The sequence below is a fragment of the Anopheles funestus genome, chromosome 2RL, assembly GCF_943734845.2.
Source record: "Anopheles funestus chromosome 2RL, idAnoFuneDA-416_04, whole genome shotgun sequence".
NCBI classification, from domain to species: Eukaryota; Metazoa; Arthropoda; class Insecta; order Diptera; family Culicidae; genus Anopheles; species Anopheles funestus.
In genome coordinates this window covers 18804108-18831371 of record NC_064598.1, presented here as the reverse complement: position 1 = coordinate 18831371, position 27264 = coordinate 18804108, and the positions used below count along the sequence as shown (strand labels likewise).

Sequence of the window (27264 nt, the reverse complement as noted above, 5' to 3'; positions counted from 1 at the left end):
CGAACCCTGTTTTACTAAATTTTGAAATAATCGTGTTTATATCAGCTACGAAGCTAGCAATTTATTGTTTCTTAAACAATAAGGTATAATGGACAAGCATGTTTTCAAATAAAAGCACAAAAAGCTGATAAGTTCTCGAATTGGTATGAAGCATTGCAACATATTCATTATGCTGCGAAGTTATGTTTCGAGACCTTGTTGTTGGTATTGTTTGGTTGTTGACAGCTGAAATTGTTTACATCTTCGCACGCATTCTGGCGGAGCGAATCAGGCGGCGTGTATTTCGCAATCGTCTTAAAGTTCGGGAAGTATGTTGAACTAATATATTATAAAACATACGACGAAAACGAATGGTATTCGTTGGTATTCAGTATTGGTGAAGATGAGTGACACATTTATGACGGACAGTGAAGAAGATGGAGGTGATTTTTCAGCTAGCGAAGACGAATGGTTGCCGGAAAAATCGGACGGTAAACACAACCGCAGAACGAGAGATTCTTCAGAAGCCGATACTGATAACTCCGAGGAATCTGATGTGGCCTCGGAGGATGGTACGCATTCCGGTACTTTCATTGGCAAAGGCAAAGGAAGAAAACTAGCCCTTAACGCCAAGTATGGACCCAGCAATAGGTGAGTGTAAAAAGCAACCCAGCACCCATGTGCTCGGGTATTTCAATTATGACCTTGAACATATGATTCGAAAATGTTGGGGATTTTACCTGCTGCCAAAAAGGGTCTAATTTCCGTCGATATTGAAACAAACCTGTACCTAACACAGTGTTGTGCGAATATAAAGGCTCAGCTTCGCTAATCACATTTGTTTATCTTTTTTTCAGCAATACAAAAAATAAACGACCCTCAAACAGATCAAGTAAAACTACTGGTGCGACTGGAAAAGGATCATCAAAACGACCAAAGCAAGAGTCCGACAGCAGCGGCGACGAACATCTTGTCGATCCGACTAAACTTGATCTGAAATCCAAATTTTTTGATGCTATATCATCGAATCCGCTGGCTCGCAATCATGAAGCTCCCACATTTGACTGCAATGCTGGCATGGGAAAGCTTTCCGATAGCTCTGAAGAGGAGCATGATGCGGTACATAGCAACGAGAAGGATGCAAGGAAGTTGATTACGAAAATTAACGAAACGTCTCAAGCGTATATGAATTTTCAAGATTATAGTAAAACTCTTGAAACAGCTAGAAACCAGTTGGAGAACGTTTCGAAAAAGCAACAGCAGAGCAACCTGTCCGACGTGTCGCAGCTGCTTGCTTTGGGCGAGCAGGGCTCAAATGTTGCAGCAAAGAACGCTCCCGTCAAGCGAACGAAAGCACGGAAAGCTGCGAACAAGCAGCCAGAATCTGACTCTGATTGGGAGGAAGTTGAAGAGGCAACACAGCCCAGTACATCCCGTGCACAAACGGTACAAATCACCCTGAAACCAGAAGCTGCCACACAGAAAAAGAAAAAATGCACCGTAATCGATGTAGAAGCTTGCATCAAACGTATGATCAATCGGGAGAAACGTGATGCACAGCTGGTGCTGCATAAGATGACAGTCATTATGGGTATTGCGCATGGTAATTTTACGAACTCCATACTGAATTCTCCTTCATTGTTAGCCATTGGAAATGCACTCATTCCGTCGGAACGCTGCTATCCAAAGGGTTGCACAAATATTCAGTACTTTCAGCAGATAATGCAATTCTATCGCGAGATTGTTGATCTCAAGGATAGGCGGATGTTTGTGAATAGTTGGAAAAAGCTTACACTGGAGAAATCTCTCCGTCTGCAGCTGCTCTCTCAGATGGCTAACTGTAAACGAGATTACATTTTACTGTTTATCATACTGCTCCGCTCCATTGGCGTTCAGTGTCGGATGGTGACATCCCTTCAGGTGGTGCCCAAGGTTTTGCCAAATTCCGACCTGTTGAAGGTGATTCCGTCTAAAGAGAATGTGAAAGTATCAGAGAATACGAAAAAGAACGCAGCGAGTGATCATGACTACGGAGAAGAAAAAAAGAAAAAATCAACCGTACAGAAGAAACGAAAAGTCGCTCAAGTTGAAATCCCTCAATTGGATGGAGCAGAGGACATGGCAAAGCCTAGTTCCAAGCGTTCCAAACAAATGCGAACATCGACAGCATCCGATAACAATCGCACGCATGCTAAAGAAACCTCCAAACCGGTCAGTATTTCTCCCAGAAAAACGCGAAAGCAGCGATTAGAAGAAACAAAGTCTGAAGAAAATAGCTCAGAAAAGGTAACCTATTAAGATAACCAAGGATGAAAGGATGTCTAGTAAATTTTTTTTTTCTTTTTAGGCTATAAGAGAAAACAGTAAACGATCTAGAGTGAGTAGCGAAGTAACGAAAACCCAAAAATCCGTGGCGAAAGTAGGTAGTGGTTCTAAGGACAAAAATGAAGGATCGTCCAAAATGATACGACGAGACTATGAGCAAAAGAAGAAGGATGATATTACACAACCTTTGGCCAAATGTTCTCCAGCAAAACCCACCTCAAGTATCCCGTCATCTGGTAGAAAGATCGTCAAGATTGAACGATTCAATCCTAAAACTCGAAAACTGCTTAATAATCAGGTTCTGTCAACCGATGATGAAAGCAATTCTAACGGTTCGTGCAAAAAATTGAATCTATGGATTGAAGCATTTGCCGAGGAGGAGGAACGCTGGGTACCATTAGACGTTACACGTGGGCTAATCGAATGCGTCCCCGAAATTGTTCAGCAAGCTTCCAGTCCGATGCTTTATGTACTTGCCTGGAATAACGATGGTTCGATCAAGGACGTTTCCGCCCGCTACTGTGCCGATTATCTAACGGTAGCGATTAAACATCGGATCATGCAGCAGTGGATGGACAACATATTGTTTCCGTATAGTGGTGATCGCCGTACCGCTCGAGACATTGCAGAGGATCGTGAGCTGGATCGCATACTAGAGGAACGTCCATTACCTAGAACGGTGTCGGAGTATAAAAACCATCCATACTTTGCGCTGAAGCGACATCTGCTTAAGTTCGAAGCAATCTATCCACCGGATGCGCCAACGCTTGGTTTTACCTCTGGTAAGGAACCCGTTTACGCTCGGGAATGTGTTCAAACCCTGCACGCCCGTGAAGTATGGCTGAAGCAGGCACGTACTGTAAAAATGTTCGAGACACCGTACAAAATTGTTTCTGGCCGACCCAAATACGACCGAGTGAGTGGAGAACGTGAAGCGTTCAACTTGGGAATTATAATGTGAAACAATATTTTACGATTTTAGGCATCCGGTCAAATGTTACCTTCGCAACCGTTGGAATTATTTGGCCACTGGCAGACCGAGGATTATGAACCACCGACGGCGGAGGATGGTATTGTGCCGCGGAATGCATACGGCAACGTGGAGCTTTTTAAACCATGCATGTTACCGAAGAAAACGGTTCATCTGCGATGTAAGTAAACAGTGTACCTTCACCTCAACAATCTTTCTCAACCTACCTTTTTATGCATATGTTTCAGTACCGTGTTTGAATCGCATTTGTAAAAAACTGCGCATCGATTGCGCTCAAGCCGTAACTGGGTTTGATTTCCACGGAGGCAGTAGCCACCCAGTGTACGATGGGTTCGTCGTTTGTGAAGAGTTTCGTGACGTAGTTGTTGACGCTTGGCACCAGGAACAAGAAGCGGAAGAACAGAGGGCGCGGGAAAAGTATGAAAAGCGTGTGTATGGTAACTGGAAAAAGTTAATCAAGGGATTACTGATACGCCGGAAGCTTCAGCACAAGTACAATTTCGATAATCTCAACCAGTAGCAACAGGAACAGGTTCAGGTTGTTTCTCTTAGGGCATTCTCATACGCATCTCATGTATCTGATGTTTACTCGTTTATTGTTCGTTCGTGTTAATGATATTACAGTTTGCTTTTTGTCTTGATTTGTTCTTAGTGTGGCATAAATGGTTAAACCTTTTGTTGCTTTTAAAAATTACCTTCAGAAAAGTTTTGTTCGTGTGGATAAATTTCTTGTTAATTGATTGTTTACTAATGTTTAGTGCGTATTATTTTTTCTGTACTTATTTGTGTTTATATTGAAGATACAATTTCCATTCCAAATTTTGTTTTGTGACGAGTAATGCTTTTTTTTGCTCAGAAATATTTTTTTCGTTGTCCAAAAAAGCGTCCCGATTTATGCAACAGGTTTAAAATCCAACCATATACTACCTTTCGGCATCAGCATAAACTGTTCCGGATCCATTTCAAACGGTTCAATCGTTTTGCTGTTGACTGAAATCGAAAAACGCTCCAAGATCTCAACTATCGCCCTTTTTACCTGTGTCAGAGCAAATCGCATACCCAAGCACATACGCGGACCATCGCCGAAGGGAAAGTATACGCCACGCTCGCGATATAGCTTACTGCCCCCGTTGTCGGCCGAAAAACGGCTCGGATCGTACTTCTGAGGGTCAGGGAAATGTTCCGGATCGAAACTAATCGAGTAATACGGCAGCACAACCGTGGTACCCTTTTTGACGAATATTTTGCGATCCTTCGGGCCAACCAGCGTGGTATCGGCGGTGCACCGTTTGGACATAACGGCGATGAGCGGATGAATGCGCATAGTTTCGCAAAGTATTTGTTCCAATAGGGGCATCTCCACCAACTGCTCGTACGACATGCTTCCGCCACCGATCTCCTTTGCCTTCTGAATGTTATCACGTAGTTCCTGCTGGATGGCCGAATGTTTGGCAAGATCGTACAGAGTGTACGTGAGCACAATGCTCGACGTTTCAAATCCGTCAGCAAAGAACGATACACCATGGCCAGCGATATCAACATCCGTGATCTGCTTGCGCTCCTGCAGTTGCAACAGGTGATCCAGAAAGTCGGTTCGATTAATTTTGTTCTCCTTACGATAGCGGATTGCGTCCTGCATGATGCGAATGAAAAACTCTTCCGTATCCTTGGGGATGAAGGAGAACTTGTAGAAATTCTTCACCGACGGGCAGAAGGTCGTTACAAGCAGTGCGAGTTGAACGACAAAGTTAAAGTTCATAATACGCTTGCCCATAAGGCGAATTTCCGGATTTTCTCTCTCAAATGATTGTGCGTCAATGGCGAAGATGCAGCTGGCAACTACGTCAGTGGTGTACTTCGCCATGAGCTGCAAAATTGAAGGAAGGAAATGATAATTTTTTGATTTGCGCTCCACATGTGGAAGCTCTTACTTCTTTGGCGTCCAAGGTAGCTGTTCCAGCGTTTGAATTGGCCTGGTTCTTCACATACTTAGCCATACGTTCACAAACTTCATCCATCAAATGCGCCATCGCTTTAATCTGGATAAAGAGGCAAATAGAATTTACTCGATTCAATTAGCTTTTTATCTTAAAATACGCCAAACCCTGTATATTGGAGATAGATTCGAAATATACCCGATTGTTGGTGAAGCCAGGCGTAATCTCTGCCCGACGAGTTTTCCATTTTTCACCACTCAAACTGAACGGATTGCGAGCCAACAGTGGATCGGACTTTTCGTCGACAGTGTCGGAGAAATCGTTGGCGGAAAAATTGTGGAAACTCTTGCTCAACACCTCTTTAATTAGCTCTGGATCTCTCACCATCAGTTGTGGTGTTCTAATGCTGAAGTACCCGACAGCTGGTTCGTTTTTGTAGTCACTAAAAATGGAAGAACATAATGAGAAGTAAAATTATGTATGAGAGCCGCAGGATTCACGCAGAAATTAAGCTTAAAAATAAAATATCTATGCAGGAAAAAAGGGCATTGGGAGGAGTATTGGTACCGGCATATTAAAAAATTCAAATTCCAGGCATGAAGGAAACGTTTGGCAGCACTGTAGCTGTCACTTCTGACAACATCTAGCTCTGCCCGGACGTCAAAAAGCCGAACTGTTCCAAAACAACGACACACGACGCTGAATTTTTGCAGCACGATGTTCAAAAAGTAAGTCCGATCGGTTTTTGCCCTTTTAATTGGACATCAATTTGTTTTTCCACAGATTCGATGAAAAGGAAAGCGTCTCAGGAGTTCAACAATTGAAGTCCTCGGTCCAGAAAGGTATTCGGGCGAAGCTGATTGAGCAGTTTCCCACCATCGAAAATCACATCGATCTAGTGTTGCCGAAGAAAGATGCTTTCCGGATAGTGAAATGGTAAGTGCATTCAGAATGGCCGCTACATGTCCTGCCATCGAAACTTAACTAGAACTGTTTTACATTGACGATTGCAGTCACGATCATATTGAACTTTTAATCAATGGCGCGGGCGAACAAGTGTTCTTCCGGCACAGAGATGGACCATGGATGCCGACGCTGAAGCTGTTCCATCGATTTCCGTTCTTTCTGCCAATGGAGCAGGTGGACAAAGGTGCCATCCGTTTTGTGCTAAGTGGGGCTAACATTATGTGTCCGGGCCTGACGTCACCGGGCGCATGTATGACGAAGGTTGACAAGGGAACGGTAGTGGCGATCATGGCCGAAGGCAAGCAGCATGCATTAGCTATTGGACTGACCGCACTGTCGACAGAGGATATGTATGTATTGTTTCTGGAATAATCCATTTTCCATCGTATCTTGTGCATTAATTCTGCTGCTTCTTCTCTCTTCCAACAGTGCCAAAGTAAACAAGGGCGTCGGGGTGGAAAATTGTCATTATCTCAACGACGGACTCTGGCAGATGAAACCGATTAAATAAAACACGTCTTAAAGGCGTTCCTTCATTGCTGTGTTGTACTACGCGAACATGTTGGTGAGTGTTTTCGTTTTAGAAAGAACTACTTTTATTATATACTATTCTGCGCCAATAACCGGAGTGAGAATCGCCAAATCAATCTATGCTCGTGGAGCCAGATTCCTCTGAAATTACGGTATGACGAAAGTCTTTAGCAGAATATTTTTGAAAAGCACAAATGAGAATATCATTGAATTACGAGTTTTGGAGCAATTAATTATCAAACAAACATTTCCGGATTCACAATTTTCTGTAGATTGTAGAGTCATTTGCTAGCCGTGAAATACATACGTCGCACAAAACCACACAATTAATAATACATCTTATCTTGTCACATAACTTAACGCCTCTTAGAAAATAGAACATTTATTGCACTTGCGAAGAGTTGATCTTAAGGAAATACTCACTTGTATATTGCATCATAGTTATACACGATATGTCGCTTCTTCGTTAGCAGATTCGGTATGTTACCGAAGAGCAGTCTCGGTTTCGGTCCCTTAATACCATACTTTTGCCAAAACCCGAACTCCCACGCCAGAAACAAATACACCAGTGCGACGAAGGCCACACCGGTGCCGAGCAGAATGAGTAACATCGCGAATGAAACCAGCCCAAAACGCTTCCTAATGCCACAGAGTTAATGAACTAGTCCGGTCACGCACTTACTATCGAATGCTTCCGATCGACACAATCGACCGATCAGAACTGGTCCGATTTGCAGCAGTGTTGGCGAAAGGTTTCGCAAAATCTCGCTACCCTATTTGAATTTCTCGTCCATTTGTCCATAGACATTTATATGATTTGGTACAGCCTGTGCGTTTTCCCAATACTTGCGAAGGCGATAACATTGTTTGAATGCTTACATTCGGTCGGTGCCCGCCCCATATGTGTTGGTGGACAAACACTGCGTCGTGGACTGGAAAGTGTGAGTTTAAATTAATTTCAAACGATGCATTTTGCCAATCCACGAATGGAGGGAGTGTACTGTAACGGAGCCTGGCAGATGTAGTCATGTACCGAGAATTTCCGGAACCTTCAATCTGTGCAATGTAGCTTCTGCGCAATCTGTGCATATACTCCTCTATTGCGAATTAGACACGATCGGTAAAATAATAATATATTACTTTCTAGTCACGAGCTATCTCCTTGATGAAATTATGCGAACATATGGCACCAAATAATGAAAAAAAAAGTACTAATATTGCACCATAATGAAACCTATCATTGTTACAGCTTCGACACAAGCAAAACATTTCTAAAAGAAATGTCTAATTAAAAATCCTTCCATCATAAACGATCATTTGTAAAAGAGGTGATAAATTATTCTGTTTGTAGATTGTACTCTTCTTTTTTCGACCCTTCATCTCCACCCCGTACACATACGTACGTTCTGCGATATGCTCTCGAATCAAGGTCATATTAATACGTGGTTTGAATTTGCTCCCACCTATGACGCCACCCTATCGCCTCAGTACCAGTGAATTCAAAATGAAAACAAAACTGATCCAGAGAATTCTTTTAAAAGCATATGACATAATGATCATACCGACCGTATGTTTGTGTTCCGATGTTGTTTTTAATTTAGTTCTCTCTTTTGTGTGTTTTCTCATCTGGAGTCTCAACTGAATTTTGCGCAAATGTATTAGTAAATGTGTTCAAAACATGGATCGAAATCACATGTTCCCAGCAGATGAGCATCTGGGGACTGAGCATGGCAATGCGAGGGACTATTTTTGGCGTAGCATAAATTAAATCACTAACACGATCGAAACCAAATCGAACATCGAAGCGCGCACTTTACTGAAACGGCGCTGGATAATATTATGCCGAGCTCCGTCTAGCTAGTCGACAAACGCAAGATAACCGATTTCTTAAAAAGTCCTTCAGTTCCTGGAGCGATAGTAAAATAAAATGAAAAACAAATCAGCTACATACACTGCTGTAATACGCCTGTAAGATAGTTCGTTCGGTAGGGAAACTGCAATCTCATCACCAGGCAAAAGCAATTGAGTTCAATTGATGCGACACCATCCCAGATCATTCGTATCGTGGCCGTTGTATTAGACAAGCAATTGAGATGAACAAGTAAACATTTACCGGCAAACTGGTGCATTGGTTCAATGTGCGAATTTGAATGTTATTTATGTAATAATTAAACTGTGAACCGTTGTGTAGTATTGGCAGATTGTGGGCCACTTTGGCATCAAACATTTGGAGTACTTTACATACAGTTTCTACTGTGTTTAATATTCTTCAGGTAATGTTCAGCTGTATCTGGCGGCACTTTTCATCGGTGGTTTTTCGGAAGAAAGTTCTTACCATCAAAGACCATTCCATTGTTGGTTCAATATTTGCTCTTGTCATATTTGTTTAGTTTAGTTTGTTTATTCATTTTGAATGGGAAGGTAAAATATAGCATGTTAGATTACTGCTGGTGTTTTGGGTACAATTTCGTCTCATTGACATCGTATATAATTAATATCTGGAAATCATATCAACAGCGGCTCTGCCAAATCTACACTATTTGTGAAACCTTACCTTAGCGAACGAACTGACTTGCCCATGCATAGGTCTTATCTTACGCCTGGATCGGTTTATAATCCAACCAGATACCGCCTAGCGGACAGATGATGAACGTTTTCGGGTCCAACTGTAGCGGTTGCTTCGTCTTGGAGTTGATTGAAATTTCATACTTGGTGATCACTTCGAACAAACCACGCTTAACCTGCATCAGGGCGAAACGCATACCAAGACACTGTCTCGGTCCGTCGCCGAAAGGTAAAAAGCAACCCTTTTCACGGTACGCCTTGGTGCCACCGTTGGCCGGTGAGAAACGATCCGGATTGAAGCGTTCCGGCTCCTCAAAATATTCCCCATCGCGATGGACGGCCCAAACGGGCAACATTACCGGAATGCCACGCTCGATCAGCACCGTTTTGCTCTCGGTTACTTGAACCTCCGTGGGAACGGTACAAACCTTCGACAGGAAGGCAGCAGGTGGCCAAATACGCAGTGCCTCTGTGGGATAAATCGAACCGTGTTCAAAATGTTCCTAACACTCGTACGCGCCACTCCCGGTTAAAACTTACCGTGCAACACCTGATCGAGATAGGGCAGTTCGAGCAAGGAATCGTAACCGATCGTACCATCCTCGTTGGAAGCGGCCAGCAGTTCGTTGCGTAGCGTTGTTTGACAATCCGGACTCTTGGCCAATTCGTACAGGGTGAAGGCCATCGCTAGACTGGACGTTTCAAAGCCGTCGATGAAGAAAGTCACACCGTGTGCAGCCATATCGAGGGAGGTGAGTTGCTTCTTCGATCGCAAACTTATCAGATGCTCAAGGTAGTCGACACGCTTTACATTGTTCTGCTCCCGGTAGGTAACGGCATTCTCCATCAGGTTCGTAAAGAACTGTTCGATCTCTTTCGACACGAACTTGATCTTTATGATCTTTTTGAGCACAGGCGCTACACCGATCAGTATGAACATTAAGAGAATTTGGAAGTTCGGTTCCAACAGTTTCCGACCCATTTCACGTATTTCTGCCTTCTCTTTGGAGAATGACTGTGCATCTGCTGCGAATATGCAACTAGACACGACGTCGGTTGTGTACTTGGCGCACAGTTCACGTGTCTCGATCGGTTCCTGGGATTTTTGCTGTGAAATGTACTGTTTCATCCGGTGCGCCACATCTTCCACGAACGGAAACAGGGATTTCATCTATGAAATTGGGGAGAATAACCCGTTAACAACACACCGTGCCACGCAATGGTTTCGCCCTTTTTCAGATACAACGTACCCGTAACGTCGTGAATGCCGGTGTCACTTCGGCACGCTTCTCCTTCCATTCTTCGCCCTTGAGCATGAAGGGATTACGTCCAAAGATGGGATCACTCTCCTTGCTGATCGAATCGGCAAACTCGTTGTCTTGGAAATGTTTAAAGTTCTTTATCAACACATCTTTCATGAGCTCCGGTTTCAATACCAGCAGCGCCGGTTGCCGATTGTTGAAGACTCCGACCACATTGGCCTTCGAACGGAATTTGCTGAGTAGGTAATACATTATTAGAAGTATCAAACATTTTTGGTATCCAAAGATATGCTTACTCGTATATATCTTGAAAGTCTTCCACGAACGGTCGATTGCGTAGAATGAAGCTGGGGAAGTTACCCAACAGTAGTCGGGGGGTAGGGCCCGGAACGTTCCGCTTTGTCCAGTAGTTGCTATACCATGCCAAATATACGTACACGAACGTGAGGGCCGTCACCAGCAATGTGACGGTGAGCAACATCTTAACGAACGATCAGAGTGTAACACACTGCAGACCTAAACACGCGGTTGAAGGAATCGCACCGTCTAACACTACTTGTACGCACCGTAGTCCGGAAGGAAATAATGAGTTAGAGCTGCGTTACGGTGAGTTTGACCGCACAGGTCGTTCCTTTAAATGTGCACACCAACATTCTCGTCCATCTGTATGTGCGGGATGCCATAATCGATTCGCGGTGTTCTCCGGGTGTTAGTGTAACTGCTGGTGAACGGTTAATGGAGATAACTTTACTTGTGGGTTTGTTCTGAAGTGATGCGAATTGGAGGGGGGTCTGAACTGCTTAAAATAAACGCACAATGTAGACAGTCGCCAAACAGAGGGCGAAAAATGTCGCTTCGGGCTAGCACACAATCATACCTTGGTTTTAACCAATCAATTTGACTATCTCGATGGATTTTTTTTATCGTACCTTGATTTTGTCCAGTTATCAGTGAGCTCGGGACAGAAACAAAATATGGCTATCAGCAACAACGGAAAAAATCGAGTAAACAGTTGTGTTCAAGCAGCAACAAACCTTTCCTTACGCGACTTGAATTGTAAGTTCCATGACTAATCTGTTGCATGAAATGATGAAAAAGAGTTTCCTTAAATTTCTACAAGTGATGCAATCTTATTTTAAATACTGAAATGAAATTTAAGAATCAGAAATCTATAGTATCAGACAGTGACTCGTGTTACGCTTTGTTTAACGGTTTATAATATTGCAATTATGAACTTAATTGCGTAAACCCACTACTAGACGGTTGTTTGAACTCAATCACTTAAGATGTTTATCTCTTTATGTAGTGATAAGATTTAAATACCACGTAGTTACATTCTCAACAATATTCATTACGCTTAACACAGATTAAAAATAAAAAAATGTATATTTAAGCTCATAACAAAATAATAATAATAAAAAAAATACATCAAGGTTCGGCAATACTATTAAAAAGGTACATCGATAAACGTTTTATAAAATTGTACATGAATATTTGAAACGTAGTAAATGCTGTTACAGCGCTAAACTATCGAAATTGTACTTGTTCTGAAGCTTTCGACGCACCAACAATCCCTTAATTAATCGCTTCCAATTACCGTACACGCGTTTTTCAAACTTTTCCTGCTCGCGAATTTCTTCCTTCTCCATCTCTTTGTACCACTCTTCAACTGCCTGTTCCGCGTACTCCTTGCACACGACAAATCCATCGTAAACCGGAACCATACGCATCTTCGCCATATCGAACCCAGTCAGCGCTGGGGCACAATCGATTTGGAGCCGTTTGCAAACTTTGTTCAACCCTGGCACTGTTATCGGAATAGAGAAGGAATGAAAGATAAGCAAAAGAACAGACAAAACACAACAAGGTGAATAAAAGGAAATACGTACGCTTTAGGTGAACTGTTCCCTTCGGAAGCATCTTTTCGGTGAATAGTTCCACATTGCCGTACTCGTTCCGCGGTACCAGCCCATTTTCGGCCGTTGGTGGATCGAACTCGTCCGTCTGCCAGAACCCGAATATGTCACACGGTTGGTTCCCCAGCCAGGTGTTGGTCGGTCGGTCGTATCTCCAGCACTTGACCACTTTGTACGCTGTTTCGAATGCACGCACAACACGGCCCTGTTTGTACCATTTCTCGCGTGTCTGCAGCGTATGCACACACTCGCGAGGATATATTGCCTCGCCGCGGATGAATCCAAGCGTTGGCGGTTCCGCCGGGTAGAGTGCCTCGAATTTAAGCAGATGGCGACGCAACGCGTACAGTGGATGGTTCTTAAGTTCGCTGATCGTCTTCGGCAGTGGCTTGTCGGCGTCCAGCTTGTTTAGTTCCTTTTCCTCTAGCAGATCCGACTCGGATTTTTCGTATGCGAACGGACGTAGGACGTCGTCTAGCCAGGCTTGCTCGACGCGCAGCATCCTGCAAGCCGTGTTCCAGTTTTTCACATAACGAGCGGTCACATCCTTCAGGTGTCCTTCATTGTCCCAGGCAAACACGTAAGATATTGGACTGGTTGCGTTTCGCTGCAGGGTTACAAAGACAAGGAGGATCGATAAAAAACGATATATTTCTATACTCTCTAGCATCTTTACAACTTACCATAATCAAATCCAAACAATCGATCTGTTCGGTCGCAAGATCAAACGTGATCCATCGTTTCAATTTTTCACAGTAGAATTCAATCCAAAGATCCGTTTTTCGTTGATTGTTTGGCTCACTCGCTGACGTTTGGTGACTGGCACGTGGAGATTTCTTCGCCGTCTTAGTGGTGGCCGAACTTGTGCTCCTTTTCTTGCGCACCTTCGAGGATTCTTTGGCCATCTCAAAGTCACTATCTTCGGCCGAATCATCCGAAACGTAGGAATTATTCTTCTTCTTTGCTGCTGCACGCCGCGGTTGTTTCGTGACGGTCTTTTTTGCTTTTATGCCCGAACCGGTGCTTTCTGCTTTGGGAGATGAGCCAGCAAGCAGTTGTTTGCCTTCGGGAGATTTTGCAATATCGCTCAGCACAATCTGTGGATTTTCTGCTTTGGGAGATGAGCGAGCAAGAAGTTGTTTGCCTTCGGGAGATTTTGCAATGTCGCTCAGCACAAGCTGTGGATTATTCATTGTGTTTACTTTCAATTTATCATCCTTCTCCGGAGCAATCTTTTTGGGTTCTTTAACCGTTTTCTTGGCTTTTGATTTGTTCTTCATTTCAAAATCATCATCATCTTCTGAGGGTGGATCAGAACGAATCGTTCTTCTCTTTACCTTTGGTTCTTTTTCTTCCTTCTGAATCGGAGCTTGCTTCCCGGCTTTTCTAGCCGAAGTGCGTGTTGTTGTTACCGGTTCGGGTGTTACTTCCGGTTGTACAGCGAAAAGTTTCCTCTTACGCGTGGTAATAGTTTGCGGTTTTGATTCAATCGTGTTTTGTGTGTTAGATTTACGTTTCGCGAACGGTGCTGATCCGGGCGATTGTGATTGACCTGTTGTAACAGATCTGGAGCGTAGAGAGCGAGTCTCGGGAAGCTTGTTTTCGGAAGTTACGATTCGATCGTCACCCCCATCCAACTGTGGAATGTTTAGCGTGGATAACGCCTTCCTTCTTGTGGACATCCTTGTCTGTTCGACGGGTTTCTGTGTCTGTTTCTGAGTATTGTCGTGTCGCCGGGAGCGTCCAGTCGGGGCTGGATTTTCTTTTGTCGCTATCGATAGAGGAGATTTTTCATTTTTTTCTTCATTTTCAGTTAAAATCGCAGGAATTTCTAACTTCGGTTCATTCGCTTCGCTTGAAACCAAATTTTGCTTTTCTACTGTATCGGCAGGAGCTTTTTCGGGAGTATCTTTGGGCGTTGGAGCAGCTTTCCCATTCGAATGGCACTTTTCAAACTTTTCCTTTATCTGACGCTCGGACATTGGACATAGGTCACTCATTGCCGGTCTTTTCGGTGGTACGTTAGCGGAAAGAACGAGACGTGCCTGTACGCCAGCCATGCGGAGACATGCCAAGAATAGCAGTATGTAATCCTGACGACAGGCCACTTTACGCGTGTATACAGCCAACGAAAGAATAAAGCTTAAGTTGCACCCATTTCGAGGTGCAAGAAAATCATTCGAAAGCAGCACAAACTGTTCCTTGTACCATGTGGCTAAACTCTTCATCTTCTTATCGTCCCATTTTACTTTCGACTCCGTACATTTAGTTTGCATTATCGACATCAGAAGGCCACGCAATTGACTCCCGTTAACGATGCTGTTTAAGCGCTGCCCAATGCAGATAGCACCCAACACACTGCTCTTGTGATAGTTGAGCTGGTTCTTCCGTTTAGCTCGGTTAATTTCTCGCTTTATGTACAGTTCCATTTCTATCTCTTCTCGGCGCTTTCTTTTGCTTTGTGCAGTTTCCATCTCTATCGTTACTTGCCACCCACCTGTGGATTCTGTGGGCGGTTTTGTATCTTCCTTCTTCTCCACCACATTATCGCCCGTCTGTACTTCTTCCCATTCCGAGTCCGTGCTATCGCCAGCCAACGCTGGACCGGACACTTTCTGCTTTGCTCCCGTACTTTCCGCATCTTTCTCACCCATAGCCAACAAGTTGGACACGTTCTCCTGCTGTACAGTGGTTTGTTCGTTGTTGCTAATGTCCACCGTCGACTCTTTACCGACGTTTTCCCGCTGCTGGTAGCTTTTCAGTAACTTCTTTGCCTCCTCCACCTTTGCCGTGAACTGGTCGAGATTAGTAAAATTCATGAATTCACTCGATTGTTGGTTGATATGGCTGATCAGTTTGTCAGCGGCCCGCTTCGGGATCGAGGCTGGCAGTGATTCTTCACCGATTATTTGATTTTCCTCACCTTCCGAGCTATCCGACAGTCGCATTCCGGCGTTTACGTCGAACTGCGGGGGTACGTCCTTGCTACCCGATGGTTTGGTCGGTTCATCCTTGTTAAAGAACGTAGCACCTAGATCCAACTTTTCCGGATCAACCAAATGGTCATCTCCGCTACTGTCGGAATCGTCCGCTGCAGATTGCGATACGACCGATTTATTCGATTTCCGCTGGTATTGGCACTTCTGCAAAATATCGCTAACGCTACTGTTAAGTGGATGCTTTGCCGGAGCAATTTCTTTAAGCAAATCGTTTTTGTACTGCTGATACAGCCTATCACGCAAACCTGGAGTCAAACGTTTCCTTTTGTTATCCGCCAGCTGGGCCTGTTTTGGCGCAGTAGACTTGCCGGCCGATCTGTGTGTGTGTGCAAGAAAATGGTACAAAGCAAATCATGTGTATACCGGCCGAATAAAGCAGATGCATACACACCTTTTTCTTTTATTCTTCGCGGATTTTTGATCAAAATCCTCCAGATCGCTGTCCTCCAGAGAAGTGGAACCGTCGTCATCATCCTCATTGGAGCTATTCCCGGCCTTGACATTTTTGCCGGCTTTTTTCTTGGTGGGCAACCATTCGTCTTCGCTTGCTGAAAAATCGGCATCTTCCTCACTGCCGGTTAAAACGTCTTCTTCATCGCTCATGGTTAAAATTAATGTAAAACTGTAACTATAAGTAATTAACAGTCACACTGCACAAACAAACAAAAAAGTACAACAGAAACGAAACAAATTTACGCAATGTGTGCTAAGCGCCAAAAGCCCGCCTAATAATGACAACCGCGTGCATGACAAGGTACACAAAAAGGTGTGCTTAGGCGGTGTTCTAGAAAATGCCATAAAAACGAAGGTCGTTATAGAAAGGTGAGACGACTTAATTTGTTTTTCTTTTCAGCATTTTAAAAGAAATCATGCTTCATATAGCGATATTTGAAAGCCATTATTGCGTTGGGTATTTTTTGAGTGTGTTTATTGCTACTAGGGTGCTGCCAAACTGTTTTAAATGAATTTATTCAAAAAATTGCGTCTGCTTGCGATTGTGTTTACCTTTCTTCCCTACGGATGACACAAGTGTACGAATCAACCGTTGATGTGCGAATATCCGGGTTCAATGAAATAGCACGGATAAACGAGGTTCGTTTGTGTGTTGTAAACTTTTTCCGACGTCGGACGCGTTTTGTTGTGTTGCTGTTTGTACAAATTTTGCAGCATCTTTTCTGCCGTAATAGCAGGTTGCAGATTGCACAGACAGTGGAGTGGAAATTGTGAAAAAGACGTGTCCGGTAAGCAAGGATTGCTGTTGAGTGTAAATTCCCCTTCGCAGAATGGGAGGAACGTGTGTATAAGTTACTTAAATGTCTAGCGGAGTTAAGTTGGTTCGATACTGTTTTTCTCAAAACAAACGCGCGAGTAAAAGAAAATGCATGTCTTGCTAATGGAAAACAACAACCGCATGTTAGCTGGTGTTTCGTGTGTTTCGTGCACTTGGCCGATATCTTTGACATCCTGTAGCTTATGTGTTTTAGTTTCGTAAAAAAAATCCGATAACGCCTACACGACGAAAACCGCGCCATGCAACATCCATTGCGGGTGTGTTGAGCAGTGTGGAACGGAACGGTCAAAGGATTGGAAAGATTTTTTACAAACCATCATCCTCGTACTGCCCTTATCGTAAAATTAATCGTCACGTTGCTAGTGGCAACGCCTGCCATACATCCTGAGCCAGCAAGCCGCCCTTTCAATGTTGATATTTGTAGCAATAATTAGCGACTACGGACGACCATTATCTTGCCTGGAACAGTCATGTGTACGTAAATGGTGTAATTCTTCAGCGTTTTGCACGCATCCTATCAACCGTATTTGATAGAAAAGTCTGTGTGCGAGTTACCGCATCGAAACAACTTCGATACCTAGCTAATATTTTGCATAACCGGAATTTCGATGCTGTAAGCAATAGTTTGTGAAAACGCTGCCACGAGTACGTCATTGCCTCCACCCAGAAGCAAAATGCTGCATGGTTTTAACCTTTCACGACTATGTTGTGCTCTGGCTCGCTATAGTTCCGCATTCTTGCTGAGTTCGTTAGCTCACGATTTGGGACGCCAATGTGGATGCAGCGAAGTGATAGATAAGATAAACAGCTGCTGTTTGTGAAAATATCGCAAATAAGATGCCAGACAAAGCATTGTAACGCGTGTGTGCCGTATACCAATGAACCGTGTGCGCGCGTGTGTGTGATTATTGTTTGCGTTAGTACCGTCCAACACCGGTCATCTCACAGCCAACCTAGGGTTGAAACGAAGCAGATGAATATCTCCCGTTCAGTTAGCGAATTTTGCACCTGCCGATGAAGAAAAAGGTGCAAAAGAGTGTCTGGCATAAGCGCACGCATTACTTCCCTCGCAGAAGGGAAACCGTATGCCCGAAACTCCGTAATAACTCCCAACAACATCTGCCCTTAGCAGCGCCTCTTTCATACGAAAAAGGCGTTTCGTTACTATATTTCACTTTGCACTGAACCGCCGGACAAATATAGCAGCGGACAAACGGGCACAGCATAAACTATTCGCGTTATATACAGCCACACCAATCAAGGATAAAATGCAGCAGTTGGTTCGCTTTACGTTGACCGGCATTTATGGCCTGCTAGTAACCGATGCGTGCAACATCACAGCTAAAACGTGGTGAAGAAACTTTCACGTGCCACCTTGATATTATTGTGTTTTGCTGTTTGGCTCGATATTGCTACATTGTGCCCTCGTGGTTTTTAGACGAGCAGATGACCCTTAAAAGATGATCGATGTGTGTACGATGGATATGCGCTGTTGATGAGCAATGGTGCAATGGTTTGCTTCACTTTTGCTGAAGACTGTCGCATGTCTGCGAGCATCGTACGATAACACTTTACTTGTCCACCGTTTATTTTCAAAAAGTTGTTATTAATATAGCTTAACTTGTAGGTACAACAAACCCCGTGCTCTCACAGCCAACAAACATTACATATCGTTCATAAATAGATACGAACAAAGTAGACATTGCATAATGGAATCATGTCAACCGCGCGCAATGGTTTGGGTCTGGAAAATTTATGTTTTCCCGCACCGTGGCAGTCAAGGTTATTGCTGCATGATAATGTAACAGCTAACGAACAATTCACCAACATCGAAACGTTTGGAGTTCGCACAAATTCGTGTCTCTTCTACGTACGAATACAAAAATATCGCCCCGCGCATCGAAACAAGCAACCAAGCGGCCAGTCACGTCGGCACATGGCAAAATCTCTCACGGTTCGCCGGCTTTTGAATTCAAGACAAATTAAGCGCAAACGAAATGGAATAAACGTGCGAATTGTGCCCGTAAGTGTTTGTCCGTCCTATGCGCTCGACACGTAACGCGGTTGGATTAAAGATACGGAAGCGAAAGTGTTACGGGCGGCGATACAGCAGTGAAAAAGACGCAGCATACATTAATGTTGGCATGGTGCCATACCACTGTCGCACGATGCATCATGGGAAAAACAAAGCAAGAAAAAAAAAATGACGATGCAACTGGTCGTAGAATGTTTTTGATTTGTCGTTCGTACATCCCCACGACGAGAATCGACAGTTGAAAAGCTTCTTACGATATGCTTCCCGTTTTTCACAATACCATGAAGATTGTTAAAATATTTCAAAAGAAATGCACCGAGAGAAGGGCTCAGGCTCACGATAAAGAACGCGTTTGTTTTTCAAGCGCAACTTATTTAACTGTTCGTTAAACTGTAACCAAGAACACAATCGATTGTTCACCATGCTTGGCCAATGGACTGGGCTCATTATTTACGCCCCTTTGCACGTGATAAGTGCAGCCTTTAGCTAATGAATTATGAATGATTTTTTTTCCCCGCTACTGAAAGGGGGGTATCTGCCATTTAACATTTGAAATGGAATCAGGAATAGTTCATGGGGCGTTTTTTCCCATTCTTGCGTATCCATCACAACTCCCGGTGAATGATTCATCAAAAGATTTGCGAAAAAAGCTGTCAGAATTCAACGAAATACAAAAGTGGATGGATAAGTGTTTCGCTAGTTCATGATCTTCAGCGTAATAATGTGTGTTTTTGTTTTGTGTATGTATCATTTTAGCTTTAGATCAGGAGGCTGGGACTAAAATTCACCCGTGTGTGTCGATTAAACCGCGACACCGGGTGGTTCAGCTGCTTGCTGTGGCATCCGGATAGTGGATGGAAAAATGTGCCAGCGAGCAATGCTGATGTTGCCAGAACGCATCGTGCCACAGATAATTCTTCCAGCCAGCACTACCGTACCTCAGCAACAGCAGCCAACGGTCCGTTCCTCCGTCCATGACCAGGTACGATCGGTACAGCTTGTCGTCGGACCAGCAACAGAAACAGCGGGAACATTCACCACCCGCAGCAGAGCAGTGTCAGAACCGGGACGTAGTCGCCGTTGGATGCACCGCAATGACTGACGAGGAATTGTTGCTGCTTGAGCGTGCCAACGCCGAGCGGGATGAGATATTCCTGCGCTACGACCAGGGACGCAAATGTGACAGTATCGATGCCTGGGAGGATCCACTGTTCGAGATTTACACGCACTCGGACCGATACGGCTTTCTGCATCCCGTTGCACCGAAACAGTCGAAGGAGACGGAACAGATACAGCACAAGATCGAGATGGAGCGTGTAAAGAAGTGGGTAAAGATGCACAAAAATTGGTCCAGCACGGCTACGAAGGAAAATCTTCGCCGGCGCGTCATGAAGGGCATCCCGGATCGGATGCGGTCGGCGATCTGGCGCAAGCTGCTTGATCTTGATCTACACATAGCGAAAAACTTGGGCGTGTACGAGCGGATGCTGCAATGTGCGCGGCAGCACAGCCCAGACATACGGCAGATCGATTTCGATGTGAACCGCCAGTTCCGGAACCATCTGTTCTATCGCGATCGGTACAGTATGAAGCAACAAAGTTTGTTTCGTGTACTGGCCGCGTACAGTATGTACAATACGGAAGTTGGCTACTGTCAGGGTATGTCGACTGTGGCCGCGGTATTGCTGATGTACTTCGACGAGGAGGATACATTCTGGGCGTTGGACGTGCTGATGACCAACCCGCGTTACGCTATGCACGGTCTGTACATTGTGGGGTTCCCGAAGTTGATGCGCTTTTTGGCGCATCATGATAAAATTCTCACCAGGTGTTTGCCCAAGCTGAAGAAACACCTGGACAAGCACGAGGTACACTCTGTGCTGTATTCATTGAAATGGTTTTTTGTTATCTTCATCGAACGGGTATGTATTAATAAGCTCCCAGGGTATTGTGCTATAGTGTAATTGTTTTTTTTTTACTATTTTCAGATACCTTTTAGTCTCTGTTTGCGTGTGTGGGATATTTACATGATGTTTGGCGAACGTGTACTTACGGCAATGTCGTACACTATACTGAAAATTCATAAAACGAAACTTGTTCGAATGAAAGACATGGACCAGGTGACGGATTTCTTGCAGGTTGGTGTAGATACACGAAATTTTATCGAAATGGAATTCGTATCATGTGTATCGTTTGCATTTACTTGTAGACATCGTTACACAAACAGTTCGGCTATGACGATGATTATGTGATAAAGGTTCTTCAGAATTCGATGGACGAGCTGAAGAAGCTAAAGCTGCTTAATATGCCACCTGCTTCCGCTAACGAGCTTCCCACTTTGCCAAGGGGACAGACGGTGGAACTATCTGCTAAGGCGAAGGTAAATAGAAAGCTTTAAGAAGTTTTTATTTTTTCCCCTAACAAGGTAGCTGTTTGTAAAATTAATTGTAAACAAACGCTTGTTTTTTTTTCTTTTTTTTTAGATCGGCCACCGTAATGAACAGTTTTCGGATCGCGAAATAGCACTGAAAGAAACAGTGCTGTATCGCAGCGAATCGAAAAACGAAGAGGAGAACGAACAGTACAATAATGGGGAGGTGGTCAGGGATCGTGCCGCTATTACGGGTACGGAAGAGGATGATGATGAACGGACGGAGAAAGATTATGATGATATTACGGAAGACACCGTGAGCCAACTGCATACAGGTGAGTGCAATTTTTTTTTGTATGTTTATCGGTGGCATGTGCGAATTGCTTATTTGCTTTGGCTTTTGTTGGTTCATGTTTTAGATTAGCATGCAAAGGTAGTGTTAAACAGATATTTGTTAGCTTTGTTTTTTTGTTATCAGTTTAATGATATTTTTTCGCGATTAAACACTGTCGACAAAGTTTCGTAGTTTCTACGCAGCGCTTTCCATATTTGCTTATCAAAACCTGGTACTGCATGTAGCCATAATTTCATCGTATCACATGTCTGACTTTTAATGCCGAATATTGCAAAAATGACAACATTGAAAACAGTGCTTCTGTGCAGTGTGATTCATCTGTGTTCCATTGTCGTTGCGAAGTACTCTAAATGGAAGTAACTATGTAAAAGCTAGTAAAAGCAACCGCCCAATGCCCAACAACCCCCATTAGAAACGCTTCTACTAATGTTTGTATTTTTCTTCTAACATCACAACTATTGCTCTGCTGCTAACTGTACAGGGTTGCAAAGGTTGCCAAAGAATTCGCGAATAGTCAAAGGTAATGGTTTAAGTGTACCCGCAGTCTAACAATCGTATGATGCTAGACTAACCTACATGCGGTGGTCTATGTCGGACAATATTCTCATCAAATGTATCCTTTTTTTTTGTTTTCATTTATTTTTATGTTTCACCCTTTGTCTTTGACAAAACGCTGTTTCGGGTCTAACAACTTGCGTTGTTTCGTTTCTGTTTTGTTGGGGGAAAAAAAACTTCCACCCGATGAACCGTCTCCATCCTTACCCGGGATATGCTCAGGCGTTAGTACCAGCTCCTTGCGCACAATCCAGAGTTTCACCACATTCGATACAGGTACCTCGTTGGCGACCAGCTTAAATTCCCTCGTCATCATTGATTCATTTGATGATTATTGTGATAACGATAGAATTATTGAAGAAAGTACTCGCTTGTAAGGAACTAATCATAATAACATTAGCGGCTATGTCCCATTCTTCTAGCAGCGTTGCTACTTTGAGGGGATATTGCAGCAGATGCGATACAAACTCGCTACAAATACTCAAAATAAACCTTTTGCGTAGTGCATACGTTACACACCGTTAAATCAAGCAAACTAGTTTTGTTTCTATCTCAGCACCCATTGATACTTGCAGCTATTCTAGCTTCGTTCGGTCATTCGTTCATTCGATTTCAATCTGTCGTTCGTGGCGGAAGCAAAATTTAAAGTTTTTACCGAATCCAAATTCTAGTAGTGAGCCTCTCCATACTAAAGGCACCTTTTTGTGAAGAGTAATTGTCGAAATTGTTGTGCGAAAAATGTATCGCATTGTAAAAGAAACCATCGGTCATCTGGGTGTGTTACCTAAAGCACGGCCAATGTCGTCGAAAGTGACACAGAATCGTCCCGGCACAAGCGACAAGTGTAAGCAAAAAATCTGCGAAGATCGTGCGCGTGATTTGGGCGTATTCGAAGGAACGCTACCGGAACGGTTGCAGGTGGTGAGTCCGCAGATGTGGCGTCCGTGTCCGGATCCACCGAAACCGCGCCAATTCAGCTGTGACGATGTCGCACTGCTAAACATGCCGCGCCGAAAACGAGACGCGGTGTTGAAGAAAACTAGCTGTACCACACCCGCACCGAGCATCGAGGCACCGGAGTGCATAAAAATCAAGGAGGACCTTTGCATGCGTGTACAGGTGCCCGGCTGTGGCAAGGTGAAGTTTCCACCGAAATGTGAGGCCATACTGCCGGTGCGCGATTGCGTGAAACCGAAACCACCGGTACCGTCGTTTTCTGAGGCGTCCAAAAATCCGTTCCCACCGCTACCAATATCCGAATGCTTGTGTTTCGATGCGAGGAAAGTATGCTAAAACGCCGCTACGAGACGATGGAAGGAAATAAAGTATTTGGCATTTGTATTGATTAGCAAACGTTTAGCTGCACTTATTTTTTGTTATTTTACGTTAATTCATCGAAGCAAATTTATAGTATAGTTCTTTTGTAGTATTTATTATTGCATGAATTGGATGAAACATTTATCATATTATATTATTTGAACACAATTTACTCTTATCATGTGTGCTGCTTTTATTTCAAGCATGAAACGGTTATTTCCGATTTATATTACAATTAATGTTTCAAGTGTTTTCATTTAGAGGCAAGTAGACATGACATAAAGTTTGAATTAGTTCCCTAGCTAATCAAATAAATCGTTTCTTGTAGTTTCGGACATGGATGGTGGAAGCATAACGAAGCATTCGTTGACCGGAACATCCGTAACCTCAACTAACGACATCAGCCTAACGTCGTACGACCGTACCTGTGATATATTCCGGTTGCAAACATCGGGACAGCATCAAAGTAGTCGCGATCTGCCACCCGCCGGCACAACATCGGCCGTCCTTATGTTCGATCAGTTGGCCGCTCAGCTGTCGGACGAAGAGCTTTCCTCGTACGGAGCAGCAGTCGAGCTAATGCTGGACGATGAAGGTGTGCTTGATGAGGCTGAAACTAATCGACCAGTGATGATGATGGTCGACAAAGAGGGGGGAGATAATTCGTCCACAGGTCCGGAAGAGTTGGTGGAAGAGTTGGCACCAACGTTGGTTCAATCGTTAACTGATCCTGTACTCAACGGTTCAACTCACCCGGCAGACCAGCAAACCATTGACGAGGAAGATGAAGACGAACTAACCGAAAAGCAGCTATCGTGCTAATCATGCTGCCCGAATGTGGGCCAAAATCAGAGTAATGAACTGCGGCAAACCCAACCGTAATAATGCTCACTGCCGAAAAACTGCTGCAGGAAAGAAATGTATTCTTCTTACTTTTAACCAGGTTTAAGGTGAAAACTGTGTAAGATAACTATACCCCAGTAGTACGACCAGCGTTTGTAGTGGTGAATTTCGGAATGTTTCCAACTTTACACGGTGTGAATAAAGCGTACATTTGTGAATGAAAATGTGAATGATGATCTTGGAACTGTATTTTTCGGCATAAATAAATCGCACACCCACACAAAACACACACAATTAATTTAGCAAAAGTGTTGAAAGCTTTTAGGATGTTTGGTTCGTCAGCGTCCGTTCGAGATCGATGTGCGCCAAGAGTTCATCCCAGTTGACCAACTTACCCGTTACGCGGTACGGTGTAAAGTGACACACATCATGCTTAATATTGAGCGGTTGTATCGGTTTGCTAGGAATGGCGGACGGATCCAGCATTGTGAGGAAGTCTGAGGTCGATATGTGGCCTTGGTCATTTTTGTTTAAACTGTAAAGGAAAGGAACAATATGAATCACACATCTTAGGGGGAAAAGTCTGTCCAAACTCTTACACTAGCAGCATCTTGTCGACCAAAACACTATCTAGCGGTATCTTGCAGGCCTTCACGATCGTACGTATTCGCTGCGGTGACAACCATTCGGCATCGATTGGTTCCAGATGGTAGATGTGTTCCTTCGTACGCTCCAGATCACTCCACAGGGCACGGTTCAGTTCGGCATGGACCGCCGACCGGACCAGTTCTCGATCGCACGGATCCGGTTGTTCCGATTCAGCAGAAAATAACCGACACAGCGTCACTATCTCTTGATCGACGATACGATCACCGAGCAGTTCGATCAGTATCTCCCGCAAACCCTCGTACGGGATCGTGCTGACCGTGCGTCCGTCAAGTTTTATCTGCGTGATCTTCGCCATATGCTTTGCCACGTACTGTTTGTACTGCGGTTGCATTGCATCGCGCAACTTACGCACAATCTTGCCCAAGTTCGACAGTGGGAACTCTTCGCAGTGTTGTTCCATGAAGCGAAGCGCATAAATATCGGCATTCGTAATGTGAAACTGGTGATCCTGCAGGCGTACGTTCGCGCCCAGATAAAAATGTTGTGCCCCGTAACAGGCGGGACGCTCAGCGGAGTAGGGATCCTGTGCAGGAAGAAACAGCTTGCGCCGTTTGATAAATTCCCCACCCAAGAAGCCCGAATTACGAATGGGAATTTCGTACACCGAAATCGTATCATCACTCAGGTAGAAATTGATAACGAAGAATCGATCATTATTCTCCCGTATGTTCGATATCATTCTGGCGCCAAACCGTAAACTGCACCGGTCGTATACGACGAACTTGCGGAAATTAATTTTGGGTGGTTTCGGTTCGAGCGTTAGGCAATTACCTTCCGAATCTTCATGCGTACCCCAACCGTTAAACGGTGGCAGTTCTCGTTCCGTGCGCCGACCATGCACAAATTGCTCCCGAGGTGCACTGTACCCGTACAAGGGTGTGAAATCCTCCAAGCCATACATCTCGCGATAGTAACTCTCGGTGAACCGATCGCATCCGGTCAATAGAACCATACGGCCGTACACATTAATTCTCGCACCGATGCGCAAATCGATATCGCGGTAGTAATTCCCGTCCGATTTGCCAATGCCAACACAATCGGTTAAGTAGCGACCGCCCTTTAAACCACCGCCGACCACATTCAACACCATCACCGGTGTGCTTTCGCCCATCGAGGGTAGATGGTCGAACGTTTTCGGCAACCGGCCACGGCGAAGAAACATTCCGTTCGAATCGCGACCCGAGTTGACGGGTAATTTCTCCTTAATTTCAAACGTATCGTCGCTGAGATGATACAGCACGTCCATCTCGTGAACGTCCCCGAATACGCTTCCACGATCGTCCCAAACACCCTTGAACCGGAGTACCTTCCGATCGTACTGGAGAAATTTTCCCAACGTATCAATTTTGTACGCGGGCCGTCTGGCCATTTTGGCCGAATCTTGCTGCCGTCGAAGGTCCGTTGCTGGATCGCTGGAACGTTACGAAAGGGGAAACTGTTAGCACGATTTTCTTCAAAGCCATCCATAATACTTACCTCGGTTGTTCGACGGCTCCCGGCACGGCGACACCCAACCGGTTAAGGAATCGGCGCGTAAACTCGTCACATCCGGTGATGGTGTAGACCCGATCGAACAGTTGTACCGTGTGGTTGATGTTCAGATCTAGCAGCGAGGTAAACTCACTATCGTACGGCGGAGGTCTTGGTATGCGTTGACGCGTTACCAGGCAACCCTGCGGTATGCCGGAGTTGAGCGTACGCGGTTCGCTTACCTGCATCGTTTCATCTTCGAGATAGTAGAGAATGCGCACCTTTCGGATTTGGTACGGTATGCGGTCTACGTTACCAAGCGTTTCCTGAAAGAATCCATAAAAACACAGCACCTGCCGATCGTACTCCAACCAGGCAGGACGAGACGGGCCATACTTCGGTGGGTAGAGCGAGGGCAACGTATATTCGGGACTGTCGGTCGCTAGCAGCGGTGTACCACCGATGCCGGGACGCTTCGCATCGACGAGTATGCACACCTGGTTGCGCTGGTCGAAGTGGTGCGATTTGTGGAACTTAGAGCGACCAATCTTTAGGACAGGTGGTGTGAAAAGTAAATCGATTGCAGCATTTGGTTATGGCACACAATTATAAGTATGAACAATGGGTTTCAGTAGAACTCACGTCCTGGAATGTGTTACCGGGTAGAAATGGCAATCCGGAGCACCGCAGCATCATCGTACTAAACTAAAATGGTGTCGGGAAGTCAAGTAAAGGTGGACCTCTCTATCGACCGAACCGAAGCGAACTAGATGTGGTAGCATTTTAAACGATAAATATTGTTGCTAGTGGTAACGGTTGGTAGCGTATGGTTACTAAGTTTCACATGGACATGCGTAGCAACGTGCTTGTATGTACAGTGGATTGTA

The 27264-nt window shown here is 44.4% G+C and overlaps 7 protein-coding genes across 9 annotated transcripts; 4 read left to right on the top strand and 3 right to left on the bottom strand.

The window, feature by feature from the left end:
• Window positions 1-196: 196 nt before the first annotated feature.
• On the top strand, window positions 197-4144 carry LOC125763043 (DNA repair protein complementing XP-C cells homolog). Its single transcript, XM_049425789.1, has 5 exons — window positions 197-630; window positions 837-2265; window positions 2327-3220; window positions 3287-3455; window positions 3523-4144. The coding sequence occupies exons 1-5, from the start codon at window positions 383-385 to the stop codon at window positions 3813-3815; spliced, it is 3033 nt and encodes a 1010-aa protein (XP_049281746.1). The 5' UTR covers window positions 197-382; the 3' UTR covers window positions 3816-4144.
• On the bottom strand, window positions 3871-11158 carry LOC125763145 (probable cytochrome P450 28a5). Its single transcript, XM_049425986.1, has 8 exons — window positions 10853-11158; window positions 10545-10791; window positions 9835-10465; window positions 9359-9763; window positions 7153-7324; window positions 5431-5674; window positions 5227-5334; window positions 3871-5162 (listed from the first exon to the last, which is right to left on the bottom strand). The coding sequence occupies exons 1-8, from the start codon at window positions 11035-11037 to the stop codon at window positions 4188-4190; spliced, it is 2967 nt and encodes a 988-aa protein (XP_049281943.1). The 5' UTR covers window positions 11038-11158; the 3' UTR covers window positions 3871-4187.
• On the top strand, window positions 5843-6756 carry LOC125763129 (malignant T-cell-amplified sequence 1 homolog). Its single transcript, XM_049425967.1, has 4 exons — window positions 5843-5960; window positions 6016-6168; window positions 6246-6548; window positions 6628-6756. Exons 1-4 carry the CDS (start codon window positions 5950-5952, stop codon window positions 6707-6709), a joined length of 549 nt encoding a protein of 182 aa, XP_049281924.1. The 5' UTR covers window positions 5843-5949; the 3' UTR covers window positions 6710-6756.
• A 765-nt stretch (window positions 11159-11923) lies between the features above and the next one.
• On the bottom strand, window positions 11924-16239 carry LOC125763039 (DNA repair protein complementing XP-C cells homolog). Its single transcript, XM_049425783.1, has 4 exons — window positions 15863-16239; window positions 13156-15787; window positions 12446-13079; window positions 11924-12363 (listed from the first exon to the last, which is right to left on the bottom strand). The coding sequence occupies exons 1-4, from the start codon at window positions 16072-16074 to the stop codon at window positions 12071-12073; spliced, it is 3771 nt and encodes a 1256-aa protein (XP_049281740.1). The 5' UTR covers window positions 16075-16239; the 3' UTR covers window positions 11924-12070.
• A 291-nt stretch (window positions 16240-16530) lies between these two features.
• On the top strand, window positions 16531-24468 carry LOC125763064 (USP6 N-terminal-like protein). Of its 3 annotated transcripts, XM_049425842.1 has the most exons (7): window positions 16588-16712; window positions 19554-20719; window positions 20786-20935; window positions 21007-21177; window positions 21281-21503; window positions 22005-22043; window positions 22301-22604. In XM_049425842.1, the coding sequence occupies exons 2-7, from the start codon at window positions 19772-19774 to the stop codon at window positions 22453-22455; spliced, it is 1686 nt and encodes a 561-aa protein (XP_049281799.1). In that variant the 5' UTR covers window positions 16588-16712; window positions 19554-19771; the 3' UTR covers window positions 22456-22604. The 3 variants fall into 3 exon arrangements, with proteins under 3 accessions (XP_049281798.1, XP_049281799.1, XP_049281801.1); XM_049425841.1 differs by lacking the exons at window positions 22005-22043; window positions 22301-22604 and adding an exon at window positions 23724-24468 and having other exon boundaries at window positions 16531-16712; XM_049425844.1 differs by lacking the exon at window positions 22005-22043 and having other exon boundaries at window positions 16590-16712.
• Window positions 22678-23431, top strand: LOC125763127 (uncharacterized). Its single transcript, XM_049425966.1, has one exon. It carries the CDS (start codon window positions 22817-22819, stop codon window positions 23369-23371), a length of 555 nt encoding a protein of 184 aa, XP_049281923.1. The 5' UTR covers window positions 22678-22816; the 3' UTR covers window positions 23372-23431.
• LOC125763055 (EF-hand domain-containing family member C2-like) lies at window positions 24457-27243 on the bottom strand. Its single transcript, XM_049425826.1, has 4 exons — window positions 27020-27243; window positions 26384-26925; window positions 24838-26319; window positions 24457-24773 (listed from the first exon to the last, which is right to left on the bottom strand). Exons 1-4 carry the CDS (start codon window positions 27071-27073, stop codon window positions 24560-24562), a joined length of 2292 nt encoding a protein of 763 aa, XP_049281783.1. The 5' UTR covers window positions 27074-27243; the 3' UTR covers window positions 24457-24559.
• Window positions 27244-27264: the final 21 nt, after the last annotated feature.